Source organism: Carassius gibelio, chromosome A5, assembly GCF_023724105.1.
Source record: "Carassius gibelio isolate Cgi1373 ecotype wild population from Czech Republic chromosome A5, carGib1.2-hapl.c, whole genome shotgun sequence".
NCBI classification, from domain to species: Eukaryota; Metazoa; Chordata; class Actinopteri; order Cypriniformes; family Cyprinidae; genus Carassius; species Carassius gibelio.
This window is the reverse complement of record NC_068375.1, coordinates 34,452,794-34,469,566: the sequence shown is the minus strand read 5'-3', so window position 1 is coordinate 34,469,566 and position 16,773 is coordinate 34,452,794. Positions and strand designations below refer to the sequence as shown.

The following is a 16,773-nucleotide window of genomic DNA, read 5'->3' as shown; positions in this document are numbered from 1 at the left end:
GAAAAACACCAACGGAGTGTCTTTTAAACCCCTCTGAATGGACACTGATGCCCTGAAGCTCACATCTCCGAAAAAATTTCAGATAGGCTTTATCTTAATTAACCTTTATCTTAATCATATTTGAAGTCTAAACAAGTAAATTATTGCCTTAAAGATTCTTAAAACTACATTCCGTGACACAAAAACAGTATTATTTTTAAATTGTGGATTTGGGTGTCCACCATGACACTCCCTGAGAAATACAAATGTTGAAACATTAGAGGAGTTTTATTAGCACTTTCCCACTCTTATCAGCCAATCAAAGTCGATATATATATATATATATATATATATATACTGTATATACACTCCTTTCTCTCATCATCTATTCAGACTACTAGTAAAGAGCTAAAATAATTTGGCATTGCATTGTTGGACCAGCATGAGGAATAGTGCAGTCTGGAAGAGCATTTTCTTTTGTCTGCATCAACAGAAGAATTGCAGAGATTTAGAATTGAATATCAACAACAACAACAAAAAAGAAATGTTATCTGCCATTAAAATCCTTTGCCTTTCAACAGTAAAATAACATGCTTGTTCTGAGGAGTATCTCAACCCTGCTCTTGGGAAACCTCAGCACTTCACATTTTGAATGTCTCTTCTATCTAATTCAACGAATTCAGTTCATCACCTCATTAGTAAAAGTTCATTGAGCTCTGCTGAATGTGTCTGATAAAAGCAACCAAAATGCAGGACCCAAATCAGGAATAAAAATGACTTAAGAAAAGAGGCCATAAATTAATCAAAATTAATACAGAAACAGACAGAGAGAACTCTTGCTATGTGGGTTATCTGGATGTAAAAGTGCACATGGCATGCACATTAGTTCACATGGTAATAGAGTCTGTCCGGACTTCCGTCTCATTGGTTGAGTTAGCAGTAAAAATGTGTGTTCAGAAAAGTCCAAACTATGTTGTTTGTCAAGTATTATCATCACATTCATGTCAGGCATCAGATTTGGGGCCCTAATGAAACTATTTTGCTTGTCCAGTGACTAAGTCAGCTTTATTTCTACAGCACTTTATACATTACAGATTGTTTCAAAACCGCTTCACATTAATAAACAAAGGAAATTACAATGATACGAACTTCTGAAGTATGAGACAAAATATAATTGGAGGACATTCTGTTATTTTCCTGTTTATTACTAAGCTGCTTTGAAACAGCCTGTATTAAAGCATTAAAGCAACTGTCTTGCAACTACATTTCCAAATGTACAATTTAGACACTGGACATGCAAAGCAGTTTTATTGGGGGCCTAAATCTGAGGCGTGACATGAATATGATGATAATACTTGACAAATAATATAGTTCAGACTTTTCTGAACACATATTTTACATGATTCATCTCAAGTCATTTCAGTGTTCATAACTCAGGTGTAATAACTAGTTCATTAATTCTGAAACAAATGTGCAGTTATTTTCCTGTGTATGCAGAGTTTTAAAGAAGTTCAAGGTCTGTCTACCTCATTACAGTTAATATCACTTTGCTAAATTATTCAGTTATTTCAGCGGTCCTTACAGGCTACAACCAAGATCCACAAAGACACTGACCAAGCAAACAAATAAGACAACACTATATATAATTTTAATAATTCAATGGCCCATCGTCAATGATTTCTTAAGCAGTTCTAAAGAAGACAACAATGTTGTTATTCAACTTGAGTAATTTCAGCGTTGTTAACTAACAAAGTTTAAAGATGTTGAGAACCTACTAAAATATGTATAAACTAGATGTTTCCATGTTCTAGATAAGTCCCAGTGTGTTCAGAGCGTGTTTAGCATGCTAGAGTGTCCTGGCTGTCTCTTACAGTTCATCCAAAGCCTCTATGATATTTTTGTCCCTAGATATAGCTCTGGCATGCAAGAAATCCACCAGGCAAAAATCTGATTAAAAAAAGCACACCTTTCCCCAGCAAGCTGCACAATATGAGGTGTCATTCATGTCAGTAACACAAACCGTGCGAGATGGGACATGTGCAATTTGTGAGATGCTAAGTGTCACAGGGAATGACAGAAAGAAAAAAATTATCTTCAAAAGGTCACCTGACTGTTATTATACAATACTGACCACAATCATCATATATATATATATATATATATATATATATATATATATATATATATATATATATATATATATATATATATATATATATCTATTGAAAAAAATCCATATGGAGACTTAATCATATACCTATTACCTACTTAGAGACTTAATCATATACCAAAGCAATTTTGCCATCTATTTGAAATGGATTACACAGCAACATCCCACAGTGAATGTACTGAGAAGCCTTTCAAAGCATAAACATCATTAATAGCCAATTAAATGCCATTTGCAATACCATACACCTTCCTTTTTAGATTAGTAGCCCCATGCTAAATTCTCAACCTGAAGAAGCTGAATTCTAGTCTGCTATTCAAAAAGCATGGTAAAAATGACAAATAGCCCCATTTCCTTTGGGCTTTTATTCCTGGAGCTGGTCATTACACTGGGTTTTCGGAAGGCACTCACTCCCCTGTCAGTCATTTCCAGTGTAAACAACCAATAATTGCTGTCAGAAAGAGAATAGCAAGAGTGCTTAACTGAATTACTGGTAACCACAGACACAGTATATAATATGGAGGGAATCTGATCTAATATCAGCCAGATTAAAATGCTAGGTTTTTTACTTTACATTTTTTAACCCTCTTTGGCCTTCACAGTGTCTTCATTAGTCTTCTCAGCATTCAGAATTTTAAGGACCATGTTCTTTCTCCTAGGAGCATGTCTCCAAAAATAAGTCAATTAGCTTTTAACAAACAGAAAGAAAACTACATTTGAAAAGGAAGGAGGGGTAAAAACCATTCATCACACAGTTGAGTAAAGTTACTGTACATAGAGCTATCTATTTTTTTTGCATGCTGTATTTTTTTCTTAGACCTTCACTTTGCACTTTTCACGAATAGGGATATAAATATGCATATTTTCCCCTGTGCACACGTGTAACGGAGAGCAGCTGTAGGTTCTGTGCAGCTAAACCTCACTCCCCTGATCTCAAGAGGCATGCACAATAGTGACTTGAGAGGCTGGTCTTTAGCCTCCTTGTTAGTGCACGTGCCTCTCATGCACGAGCCATCATAGTCAAAGCACTAAAGTTTCTAATTCATGAATATAAACACTGATCTCACTGTTGCATGAAACTTCTGGACATGGAAATTGACCCTGCTGTGCAGATGATATGAAAGTATGTCGTCTCATTAAGGTAGCAAATGAAAATCATGTAAGGGATCTGATTTAATTCATTTATATAGTGTGAACAAAGGCAACCACATTTATATAGATGATCTCAGCTCATAACCTGAATATTAGATCTCCTGTAGTCAACAGCATGTTCAATTTGGTCTGAAAAGATATCGAGAGTTTTCGCAGATGAAAGCTATTCAGCGACTCTGCAAGGTCCCTAGACATAAACTCGATTAACCTTCCATTTCTCTCACTTTCTTTGACGTCAGTACTGTGCAAATTTAGATGATTTTCAATGTATTCTTATATTCTGAATGTTTGTCAATATCTAAAGGTACTCAGTTCCTTATGTGCTAGAACGTATATGTACATCCAACAGCAGCAATCATGTCATCATTTAGTTGCAACAAGATCCTATCACCCTTTACCAGCTGCAGCTTTAAAGTTTCATCACCGCTTTTGCCACTGCCTTGGGATTTGTTGTAATCTTGAAGATGTAGCAATATAATCTCTATTTCTGGAGAGATTAGAGAGTCAGACTTGAAACCCAAAGGTTGTGGGTTTGAGTCTCGGTAAGCAGGGATTGTAGGTGGGGGGATGAATAACCAGTGCTCTCTTCCACCTTCAGTACCACAACTGAGGTGAGACCCTTGAGCAAGGCATCAGACCCTTGCCACCTTAATGAATGCTTTATTTCACTGAATAATGCAGAACCCACTCAACAGTTGATAATGATATTGTAATTCCAACATGCCGCTTTTACACCCCAGTGGTTTTTGAAGAGGTTTTATGTACAAGGTCCTATTCAAAGAATCTACAACAAGTGGAAAATGACTGCACTTGTAGAAATATATATAAAAAAAACCTTCACATCAAATGTGACTAGAGTGTTCTGTTTGTAAGAACAAAGAATTCAGCTCAAAAATATTCAGATGTTCTGTTTGACATTGGACACATAACATGAAAAAGCTCATTACTTATTAATGAGCATGAATCAGTCGTTTTACCTCATCAGCGTTCACATGCAAAAAAAAAAAAAAAAAAGAGAGATTGTATTTTAGTATTAGCACCTTGCCCAAACAAATATTTGTCTGGAATGTAATAACAATAATAATGATTTCTTCATTATACAGTAAAAAAAAAAAAAAAAAACTACAAATAGGCCGTCTGCAGTTAGCTGTGTTTGGAACAATTATTATTCCATTTCAAAGTAAATAATTTTGCTCATATTTTAGATCTTAATATAATTCCTGCAGAAATGGACAGAGTTTACCATTGTTCTGATTTGAATGTGATTTTTATCAGTTTTGAAATGTACTGAAAATATTTAGTGTTTTGCAGGTTGTGGAGGATGAATGGCAAAAGTGTTTGCATTTTGAGAAATGTAGTCATTGAATGTATTTTGTCTGAAAGCAATGAAAAATGAGTCACAGTTGGTTTAGCAACGACTTCTGTACCACTGAATGTGTGAATAGTTTTGAAAAGTGTGGCTTCAGTATTGAACGATGCTTGTTAGCAGCTGAAGAAAAAAAAATTGTGACTAGAAGCTTGTAGAACATTTTATATCAAAGGTGTCCAGCAGGGAGAGCTGATACACAATATGGGCAAAGACCTCCAGACAGAATAATAGAATGCAGAGCTGCATATGCATCTATACTATAATTAGGTGGTAATAAACTAACCGGAATTTGTCTATGGCCTTTTTGTTTTTCTCTATCTCTCTCTCTCAGAAATGTTTTGTTTGGCCTTGAATTCAAACAAACTATTTGATCTCCGACAGAAACTCTTGACTCTGATGGAACAAAAAGCTCACCTATTGAATTTGCATTTTTGATACTTCTCTCTGCTGCTGCAAAAAAGAAAAAAAAAGTGAGTTGATGCCGTGATTGGCCATAGTTGAATAACAAGCCTAATTGTTTACACCACTGTAATAATCTGTATGCAGATTTGTCTTTATTTTTTTAAATAAAGTTTAATCATCATAATCATCAACTTTTGCTTATTAATGGGCCTTTTGTTTTGAGCACTAACTAATAACCAGACAAGTTCAGTTTCACCTAGTAATATATAGTTACCCAACAACACTTTAAAGATGCAACATACAGTACAGACCAAAAGTTTGGACACCTTCTCATTCAAAGAGTTTTCTTTATTTTCATGACTATGAAAATTGTAGATTCACACTGAAGGCATCAAAACTATGAATTAACACAAAATTGAAGGCATAGTGGACCAGCATGGCTACCACAGCATCTTGCAGCGGCATGCTATTCCATCCGGTTTGTGTTTAGTTGGATCATTTATTTTTCATCAGGACAATGACCCCAAACACACCTCCAGGCTGTGGAAGGGCTATTTGACCAAGAAGGAGAGTGATGGGGTGCTGCGCCAGATGACCTGGCCTCCACAGTCACCGGACCTGAACCCAATCGAGATGGTTTAGGGGTAAGCTGGACCACAGACAGAAGGCAAAAGGGCCAACAAGTGCTAAGCATCTCTCGGGGAACTCCTTCAAGACTGTTGGAAGACCATTTCAGGTGACTACCTCTTGAAGCTCATCAAGAGAATGCCAAGAGTGTGCAAAGCAGTAATCAAAGCAAAAGGTGGATACTTTGAAGAACCTACAATATGACATTTTCAGTTTATCACACTTTTTTGTTATGTATATAATTCCATATATAATTCCACATGTTAATTCATAGTTTAGATGCCTTCAGTGTGAATCTACTATTTTCATAGTCATGAAAATAAAGAAAACTCTTAGAGAAGGTGTGTCCAAACTTTTGGTCTGTACTGTATTTATAGGTCTGAGTACACATGTTGATGGGCCTCTGTTGCCATCTCGTGGATTTGTAGCAAAATACACCTCATTGCTATTCCAAAAAAGAAATAAAAAATGACGCAGTCCTGAACAGGCTTTAAGTGATTTCTCATTAAAACTGACTTGTTTTAATTTTAGTCTTAAAATGTATGTCTCATGCAAAACAAATCTATGATAAACAGAATTAAGTCAAGATTGGCAGTCAGTAGGTTCAGTAAATGAATAAGCATGGCCACAAACTTTCTAGATTTTTATTTCATTTTTTCTTAGTTTAGAACATAAAACAGTATTGTGGCTCTTACCACATTACACTATGTATTCACATAATACACCATACAGCTACAAGGAGAGAGACCAAACAAAAGATAACACTTTTTACATACTGCATACTCAACATGAAAAATAGAACTAAGAACAATCTTTAACTCATTAAGGAATGTAGCTGCCAGTTTTTTCTTTCTTTCTTTTTTCCTCTTTAGAAATGTTGTCCCTTTGATGTTTAAAACTGGGCCTGACTGATACTCTTAACAGTGAGTGCTGATAGAGGGGCAGAGTAGTGTGTGTATATGAGAGTGTTGTGTTTGTGTGTATTTGTATGCATTTGTGTGACACTGTGGCCAAAAGGTAGACTTGAGTTAAGTAAAAAGAATGAGTATATTCAACAAAATGCCAAAATGAATCAAATATCAGAATGGTTAAAAACAGATCTCTGGGCAGTTCAGGTAGAACCAGAATGTTAAATTAACAGTCTATTCACATCAGAAGCATGAGTACCTATTCATCTACCTGTCATCATGCTCTTCAAGTACCATTTCAGTTATTTATGGTGATGGCTGAAAAGGGAAACTGGATCAGATGGAGTGCTTTTTTTTTGCTTTTTTTTTAACGCGATCAGAAAATTTTCAGAAATAACTAGATAAAAAGATTAAAAAAAGATCAGCACCATACAGGTTTCCTCTCAAAACTAGTTCACACACCAATTTAAGAGCCAGAAGATCTCTAGCAACAGTGTTTGCAGAGAGTCTTTTCCACAGTGAACTCTAAGGGGTAGCACCATGGGTTCAAAAGCCATTTAGGGAGAATAAAACTGCAGAGGGCTTCAAGAGCAGTCTTGAAACTCAGCTTGTTAAACTTGAGGGGTATGTCTCACATTTCCATGAGCAAGTGACAATCTAGATAATACAATGACAGTGCAGACTCAGAGCTCTGTAAGAATCACCCCACACAATATTTAATAAAATAATCCAAAATAATAAGCATCACATGATCTACCGAAAGTTTTGAACTGAAAGCGGTCACATTTCAAACTGCAAGTTTACACCTGATACTCTTTTCGGTTCTATGGGCAATTTTCATGTAAAAGTGATGTACTTCCACTGCCTTTCATTAAAAAAGCGAGTCCTGAATCCTTGCGAACTGTATAAGTCAACGTTCACAATGGGTTTCTTTGTTCTGCATTAGTTTATGGTTTATAGATGTGGATCAGATGCAGGGGAAGGAAGCCGGTGACAATGGTAGCACAGAGGTATTGATGTAAGTACAGTACTCACGAAAGGATGGACAGCAGTATCTTGAGTAGACCGACAAAACATCCTGCTTTGTTGGTTTGTTGTTGACGGCTTGACAAACAGACAACTGAAGACTAAAAGTTCAGGAATCAATCATGATTAGGCCATCATCCCTCACCAGTTAAATAATCTTACCTAAATATTTAACTATTTACATTTCTATCTCTCCCAATAAAATTCCATTAAAACAAAAACTAGTTTTCAAGTTGTCAATAATCCATTCTTATTTTGTTTCCTCATTAAAATCAAGATTAAAAGTGCTTTTATAAAATCCTCTCTTCAGTATTTACAATTTCTTTAAAATGATCAAACCCCCCCAAAAATAAAAAAAAATAAAATAAAATGACAGCAATCACAATAACAATAATCATCATCATTATCATATAATAAATAATAATAAAAAAAAATAGGTACGAATGTGGATGTAGGCAGCAAGCCTGCATTCTGTAGCGCCTGTGTGTTTGTAGCATGTTGTGACTGGGACCAGTGTCGGTACAACATGAGGTAAAGAGCTTTAGGACCACTTAATGAGCACCAGGATCTCTCCTCTGTGAGTGTCAAGCACCTTACAGCCCTGTGTAAACCAGCAACAGCCCTGCATTGCTCTCTATATGTAGCTCACAGACATGCATTCACACTGGCACACGTACATTCTAACCAGCGTGCATGTTTAGGAATCCATTCACATGCACGCACGCACACACACACACACACACACGTATTATGTAGTTATACATAAGCTTGCACAAACAACTGAGCTGAAACTGTACGCATTGCCAATCAGCACCAATAATTCCAGGTGTGGGTGATCTCTCAGGGCAAAAAGAGAGAAAAGGGCTGCTTATAATGAGAGGGGAAACTTAACCGGAGCATAAAAGACTCATGGTAGCACCAACTCCAAGAAATGTGCTCTTTTTTTCATTAGGCTGGTGGGTGTAACCAGCATTGGGTAAGAATATCCCCAAAATAACAACTTAGAATAAAAAAGTCATCACAAATGGGTAACTACAGATAAATCAGGACATGGAAGACATGCTCAAATTGTACAGGGGCGGTTGTGTAACTTAAGGGAACCAGTAAGGGAACCCCGTGTAGGTCTGTTTTGGACAGTCTTCTGACTGAAACCAACCAGATACACTGATGTTACAAATCTATAGATACTCACTTATAATGGCAATTTTGAAGCAAGTCATTATTAAAAAAAAACAAAAAAACTATTTTTTCTCTGCTCTACAGTCAATCTGAACATATATAGGGTGAATCAAGCAGAGATTGCAGAATTTTAAGCCAATAAAAATTGGCTGATGATTTTAGAATTCCCTGTTTGAGCTATTTGATTCTGGAAATCTTAAGCATAAGACCCATGGTGGGTTATCAGCAGCTCTAGGGTGGTTTGATTAAGGTGGATTTTTGCTTGCACTATCAGCACCTTAAAGAACTTAGTCTAAAAAATGTCACATGGGTAGTGAAGAATGGCCAATGAAACCGCAGACAAATGAGTCAGCACCAATCAGACGGCATGATGGAAGGCTGAGCCATCATCGGGACTGGGAGGTCCCTGTCACTGTACATGACTGACATCTGCTGCTTAAGAGCACCCAGGTCCAGCACCTGCCTCGATATTGTGAGGGCAAATTTAGAAACACTTAATACAGAAAAGAAGCACCATTTGAAGGGATGAAGTGTGGCACCAAACAGAAAGGCCCAAGCTGGTGTCTGGTCCTCTCTTTCTTGGTCACGTGTTCAGTGACTAGCGCAATGAGCCAATACTCTAGATATGCCTTGATGCAGTCATGTGACTTGCAATGATGTGATGGCGCTTCATTAATAAAGAGGTTGGTGGGGGTGGGGGAGGCAAAAAGCGCAACAAAAATGCTGATTAGCTTGTTCTCATGTTCATAATGAACAAGCCAGAATGAAGAAAGCAAGTCCCTCTTAGTCAAGAGGGGTTAAAAAAAATCATAGAAGATGAAAAAAACAATAACATTAAAATAAAAAATAGTCATCTTCATTATATAATAACAATACCTGTAATATCAATGTTGACAGTAACAATAGCAATTGTAATAATATTGATAATAGAGCAATAATAATTAGGATCATCAAATTCACTTAAGGAGGGGTAGCTATGGAAATCTCTCCCACGGCGGAGAGAGCGAGAGCACCATAGACAGCGTGTCCGTTTGGGGAGTTGCCAAACTGCTGCCAAAATTTGAGGTAAAAGAAAAAAAGTGAAAAAGTGCCCCTTCCTCTATTCTCCCTCTCTTGTGGTGGCCTGAGAGAGGTTTTAGAGCTAGAAGAGGGGAAGCAAATGGTAAAGGAGTAAAAGGATCCTTATCATTTTTATTCCCACCTCTGGCTCCAGGGGGCAGCAGTCTACAAGAGTTCACACAAATCGACTGTAAGGACCAGTGAGGTGTGTGGATGGGTAGGGTGAAACTGTGACTATGGTGGTGGTATGCTGTGTGGGCGCCATCCGTGTCACCATACCCTCTCGTTTGTCCTTGTTTTGTCCTGGGGATGGGCTTGGTGATCCAGCCGCCCATTTTCGTTTTTTCCCAGAGGCCTTAAGATCTTCCTGTGAGAGACCCAAAAGAGCTGCTTCTTGTTGCCGCTGTCGTGCTCGCTCGGCCAGGATTTTCATCTTGGATTCCCACAAAGCCAGACCGTGGCAGGGTTGGTTCAGGCTCTTGTGCTGGTAGAAGACCAGGGATATGCGGCTTGGGTGAGAGCGGTCAGGCTTTTTAAGTGGCGTGGTGGCATGGAGCTCCCGACGGGCACACTCAATCAAGATAGAACCATGAGCAGGAGCCACTGCTACTCCTCCAATGTTGGGATCCAAGAAGTTGTGTTCACTGTCTGACCACACCTCATCCTCCTCAGGGTCACGTTCACTCTGGGTCTCTGCATCACTCTCCCAACATGCCTGACCATCCGACTTTTGCAGTGCATCGGGAAACAAGCGTCCCTCAGGAGCCGGAGAGGGTGTGCTTCCTGCTGCTGATCCACCACCAGATTTCCAGGCTTTCTCCTGGAGTCCCAGAGGTGCAGACCCACAATTCTCACTTGCTTGGGAAAGCATTTTATCAGGGATAGCACCAGCAGGGTTGCCTTGTCTTATACAACCAGTACCGTAACCTATGGGTCCGTAAGGACCCCATGCTTTAGGTTGTGGACTAGGGGCAGGGCTAACCCACTGTCTTGGGGTGGACGGATGTGGAGAGGGTGCAGGTGATGGACCTGCGTTTAGGGATGGGGACGGAGATGGGGCAGGGGATGGCATTGGAGAGTTAGGGCAGGAATAGGAATTCCACTGTTGCTGCTGTAGATACTGAGGGTGTTCATGTGGGTGTTGCTGGTGGAGCCTCTGCTTGTCCGGAGTGAAAGACAAATCAGTTGGACCTGGTCTGATATTTCCATCCCAGCCTTGAGGGACTAGGCTGCCATTTGCTTTGTGCCCAGGCCAGCCTTCAGGTTTTGGCGTGGTACTGGGGGTGCTAGGGCAGCTTTGAGCTTGCCCATCCGATCTGCCATCATATAGGGGTACATCCATGGGCTCCTGCTTGATGATGGGTGTAGAGCGATGTGTCTGCTCATATGATGGAGTACGACTGGGTGGAACAGGAGACTGGGAAACCTCAGAAGGGTGTGGGAAGCCTTGAATGGATGCATCAGCCATTTGCTGCTGTGACTGCACAGGACGACTGGGATAGGCCTGCGCCAGTCTGGCTTGGAGACACTGAACATCTGGTTTCTGGTCAAATGGTGTGGCAGAGGGTTCTCCAGCTTTGGGCCAGACTCGTTTATCATATCCCAAGAGCTCAGGAGGAAAAAGTGCACTGGGAGGGTAGTTGTAATAACCGTAGCGTATTTCTTGGAGGTTGGGGTGAAAGCCATTCACGGGGCTTTGTGCAGGAGGTTGGCTGTTGGTAGGGATGCGACCTCTTGCATAGTTTCCAGGGTATGACAACGAACTGTGCATGCTGTGTGGATCAGAGGTTGTCTTGCCGTTCCCTAGTGCTGGGTAGCCATGTACAGCTCCATTGAAGGGCTGAAAGCGGTCAACAGGCTTTTTGATGGTTGGTTTCACCTCCTGTTTTGGAATAGCTAGATAACAGACAAACAAGAACATTTTTATAGTAATACATTTTATAGTTATTGCATTTCCATTTGATAAGATTAGAGCTCAAGTTCAAAATCTTCAACAGGAATGGCGAATTACATTCAAATAATGGCACTACAGAGTCTAAAGAGCACATATCTAAAATATTCCCACTTCAGCCAAATCAATGGTTTGTCTTTTATTTTAAACAACCAGAAGTTATTTGAAATCCCTTTTAGAATTTAACATGAACTGATTTATGTAGATAGAGATAAACTGATATTTAACAACTGACCTTTATTGCCTTGCTGAGGGTGAGGTGACTCCACGTGGCGCATCTCCATCTTGACAGTCTTCTCTGGGGTTTCTGCAAGCTGCAATTTCCTGTTCTTCTTCTCAGATGCAGCCTTTTTGGCCTCCAACCGACGCTGCCGGCAGGATTTAGCAGGTTCAGGAAGTTTTCTAACCTGTCGACGGAAGTTATTGAGCACCTGGATGGCTCCTGTCCGCATTTTGAGACGCTGGTTCTCCTCACTTCCAAATTCATCGGTTGAAGAAATCTTGTAGAGCGGAAGCACATGTAGCTGCTCATCTTCTGGGATCATGCCTACTCTCCGATTGTCCTCTTTCGTAAGAGTGCACACCTGGAAATAACAAAATTTGGAAGTGTAACACTTAATAAAATAGCAATTAATTCAATATATGGGGTACATCTTCTACAGCCCATTGTACATAAACACAATTCTAATTTTGACCAATGTATCCTTTTAATTTATAAGTACAGGAACAATTTGCAATGTATGATAAATTAGAAGTTACAATGCATAGGAGCCCCCAGGCAGTGACCACAGTACAGCCCTGGAGATCATTCACTTAAAAATATGTATGATGCAAAAGCCTAACCTACAAATAAATACATACATGTATACATGCCTACATAAATAATATGGATATTATAAAAAAATTACTATGTATAATCGCACATTAGTTACACAGATACAAATATTCATAAATAATAATTAATAACATACCACAGTGCAGCCATTGTGGAGGTTATGCTGGTCTTTGTGAGCATGGGCACAGAAATCCATGCATGCAGTGACTCCTGAAAATGGTCGTCCCTCCTTCAAACCCAACCGACAGTCTGAGGCAATCTTCTCATTTAAACACTGAATAACACAGAAAAATAAAATCATTATTTTCAATTAACAAATGATTCATTCAGTTTCTGTTTATTTCAGTAACACTTCCTGATACCATAATTCGTTATCTAAAAATAAAGATATGAAGCATTAAATTCATAAACCTCTTGATCACCTAAAACACCACCAAACATACAAGTCCACAATTACCAGAAAAGCTTTTTGGTTTAATGTGCCTGAATGGTATACAATTTGTACCATTCAGGGTAATGTGGGTGGTGTTGGCGCAGTGGATAAGACACATGCCTTTGGTGTGAGAGACCCAGGTTCGAATCCACTGTGAGACACCCCGAGCAAGACACTTAACCCCTAGTTGCTCCAGAGGCGTGCAACCTCTGACATATATAGCAATTGTAAGTCTAAAGCGTCATCTAAATGAATAAATGTAAAAGTAATGTAGTGTGAAATTTCCAAAAACAAACCTGGTTACTGTAGGCCTGGGGAGCCAGCCTCTTATACACAGGGGCCACATGTGTGGCCAAGTTTTGGAAGTTATCCCTGAGATTGTCCTCCTGTACAAAAAATAAAAAATAAAATAAAATAAATAAAACAATTCCAATACGTTTAAGGCTGGTTCACACGGCAGGATAATTGGGCCGATTTTAGCCCCGATTCAGCCCTTCCGACAATCTTAGGATGCTCCGATTATCGTAAAATAATCTGATCAAATATTCCTGCCGTGTGTGGTGTGTTAAGACTAATCTCCTCTGCTCGGAAGAATGTCGGGACCACTCCGATCTCAAATCGGGGATATCCAACATGTTGGATTTATTTTGCCCGATTTCTTCTCGTGTGTGGTGTCCCCCGAGGACAAACAATCACGCAGCCTGTGGACTGTGGCGTGTAGCCAATCAGAAAGCGAGGTGACGAGGCAGTGATAGTACCGGGAAACAAAATCAAAACAGCCGGCGTATATAATATAACAAATACAAATAAAGTCGATGGGCATAACTACATCCACAACTGCAGTCCACCAGAGTAAATGGAAACTAATATATGAACGTTTATTTCAACGGTTATTAATCTGTGTAGTACGTAACAACATTTCTATGAGATAAAACAACAACTTATCTCCATATCATGATATAGCAAGTATAGTCCATGCTCGCGTCGTCTCCACCTCTTTGACCATCGCCTTTTCTTATTTTTCTTATGTTTTTTTCCCCGTTAAAAACAAAGCACAAACTATGGCCACTGCATCCTCTTTGTCCGCAATGATTGTTTACTCTAAAGTCACGTTTGATCTCGAGGGATTTTGCGAGATTTCCCGTCTGACCTGGGAATGCTCGGGAGTCAAATCGGTTCGTGTGTGATGTGTTGATATTGCCGTGTGGCTGCACACCACACACGGAGCGACCAAAACTGTTAGACCCGTGATTTTTTATCGCCGTGTGTGGGGTCTCTCAGGTTTGGAAAATCTGCCGACAATTTTAAAATCGTCCCGTGTGAACCAGGCCTTACATGGGCTATTGTGAAGAGTAAAGGCCTATGTTCACACAGTCAGGATATACTTATACTTAAATAGCTGAAGTCAACTCCCCTTTCCTATTTTTCTCCAATAGCCCAGCGGACATTGATTAAAATAAATATCAAGGGAAACTGGAAAATCTTATAACCAAAAAGTATTTTAACTAGTGCTGTCAAAATTAGCGCGTTAACGCATTCGATTAATTTGAAATATTTAACGCGTTAAAATAAAATAACGCAATTAACGCGGTTGCAGTTTTTTTTATTTCCAGTTGTGGCCTATGTATGTTCATCGTGCAAAGAAATATGGATAAGACCAAGGAAGGACTTTTAGACGGAAAGTTTCAGTATAAAACTCTGCCGGATTACTCTTCAGTCTGCCACAAGAAACATTATGACTGTATGACTGTAACAGTGCGTAAATCAGACCTTTCTGTAACGCTAACGTTAATAAGCTTAAACGAAAATAAAGAAATAATTGTGTAGCGGAGTATTTTTTGTACACGGTGCCGCGAACTGTCAATCACTCCTGTACGCGTGCATCCCTGTCCTCCTCAGCTGCAGCAACTTGCACTCTCTCTCTTCATCAAGCTTTAAAACAAAAAGGGGACAAAAAGATCATATTGTCTTTGTGCATAGGCTATAGATTAATTAGATAAATGAATATCTAAATTTGTGCCTTGCCGTCTACGGTATTTTTTTAGAACTTAGAAAAAAGATGCTGCAGCCAATGAACAGCCAGCGGGGGCTGCAGGACGACTCAACCTCCGCAGACAGTTTTTAATGTTTATCAGACAATAAATACTCAAGATTTTGCTTTAGTATAACTCACAACGAGTTTCACACACCTTCTCCGGCCACGTTGAGTTGTTGACACTTAACAGTGGGAAAAGCGACGAATGCGCTATTCACTTGTATAACTTAAGGGTGAATGGGTAATGTAGTTTCTGCTCTGGGTGGGATGAATTAGGAAGCTTGCATTGTGAAGGGCGCTCTGAAAATCGGCAGTGCAGGTAAAAGATTAAAACCTCTATTAAAACAGATGTCCAAATGAGCGTACAGGTACGCTACAAGCACGTTCTGGGCGCACGGAGAGGTGGCGGTACGCTCAAGAGCTATATTTGGAAGTGGCGGTACTGAGTACCAGTGCGTACCGGCCCACTTAAAGCACTGGCAATGACTATACTTTGGAATTTTTTTGCAGTCCACTTAGAATTCAACATGGAAATCATTTTTGTTTTTTATTGGCATTGATTGTTTTGAAATTCAAATGGTACTTACATGCCTGTGTTTTTATTTCTGTAATAAATATGGCTTTCAAGCCAACAGTTAATTTGGAGGATATTGATGGTTTATTGCAGGTATGTTGTTTACATGAGAAAATCTGTGTTACAAGTTAAACAAAAATTCCAATAAACAATCATATTTTGAATTTAAATAGTTTCTTTGTCTTGAGTTTACATTAATTATTTACATTTTACATTTACATATCCAAAAAGTTTCAGTCTTTTAATTGCGATTAATCGCGATTAATTTTAAAAAATTGTGCGATTAATTAGTTAATTTTTTTTAATCGATTGACAGCACTAATTTTAACAGAACTATGCAGCAAAATGCTGTTTAGTAAACAAGGTGCAAGTTCAGCTGCCAGTACATAATTAACCAGCCATGTCTTTAAATGCTTTTACTGTAAACTGAGTGTAGCAGTTGGATGGCACCCAGACCAGAACACTGATGGGAGCAGATACTAAATTAAAAACCTTCATGTAACACTAACCTCTTCGGGGTGTTCTCCATGCAGTCTGAACTTGCGAGGGGTTTTGCTTCGAGCATACTTGCATCCATTGAAGTACATGCTCCAGGAGCAGCCAAAAGAGAAGGAAGCTCCACAGGTTTCTGGGTCCTTCCCTTGGCATGCACAGGTTCGACTGCAAAAGGCATCCACCACGAATTTAATATAATAACAATAGATGACATCTTTTCCTTAAATGATGCTTTGTGAAAACATTACATTACAGAGTGATTAGATATCTATTTATTTATTTATTTGATCTATTTTAAATCTGGAGCTTTCACAATCTTATGAAAGACACATACAGGGAGCATGTATGATTATATTTGATTACAAGATCTCCTTTATGCAAGTGTGTGATTAAACTGAATTTATATGATTAGTCAATAATGTGATTTGCATTACCTAATATTTCATTATTTTAATATGACTCTGAAAACTTTTGAAAAATGTAAACAGGTTATAATTCACATAATACATCTAGGGAAATTGTAAATCATCCAATATGTGACCAATGCATTAATATATCATACATTAAGTCCAACGTTACAGT

At 38.8% G+C, this 16,773-nt stretch overlaps 1 protein-coding gene and 1 long non-coding RNA gene across 7 annotated transcripts in view; one reads left to right on the top strand and one right to left on the bottom strand.

The window, feature by feature from the left end:
• The window catches only part of LOC128013841 (uncharacterized), a 42,104-nt gene that overhangs the window by 23,984 nt on the left and 1,347 nt on the right, over window positions 1–16,773 (top strand). The gene's annotated exons all lie outside the window — the stretch shown is intronic.
• tet3 (tet methylcytosine dioxygenase 3) overlaps window positions 6,327–16,773 on the bottom strand; it is a 51,604-nt gene continuing 41,157 nt past the window's right edge. For all 6 annotated transcript variants that reach the window (XM_052596889.1, XM_052596879.1, XM_052596906.1 and 3 more), the window contains 5 exons: window positions 16,206–16,356; window positions 13,384–13,473; window positions 12,791–12,928; window positions 12,055–12,403; window positions 6,327–11,764 (listed from right to left, as the gene is read on the bottom strand). In XM_052596889.1, the coding sequence (XP_052452849.1) occupies window positions 10,044–11,764; window positions 12,055–12,403; window positions 12,791–12,928; window positions 13,384–13,473; window positions 16,206–16,356 (2,449 nt within the window). In that variant the 3' untranslated portion in view covers window positions 6,327–10,043. The remainder of the gene's footprint in view (window positions 11,765–12,054; window positions 12,404–12,790; window positions 12,929–13,383; window positions 13,474–16,205; window positions 16,357–16,773) is intronic.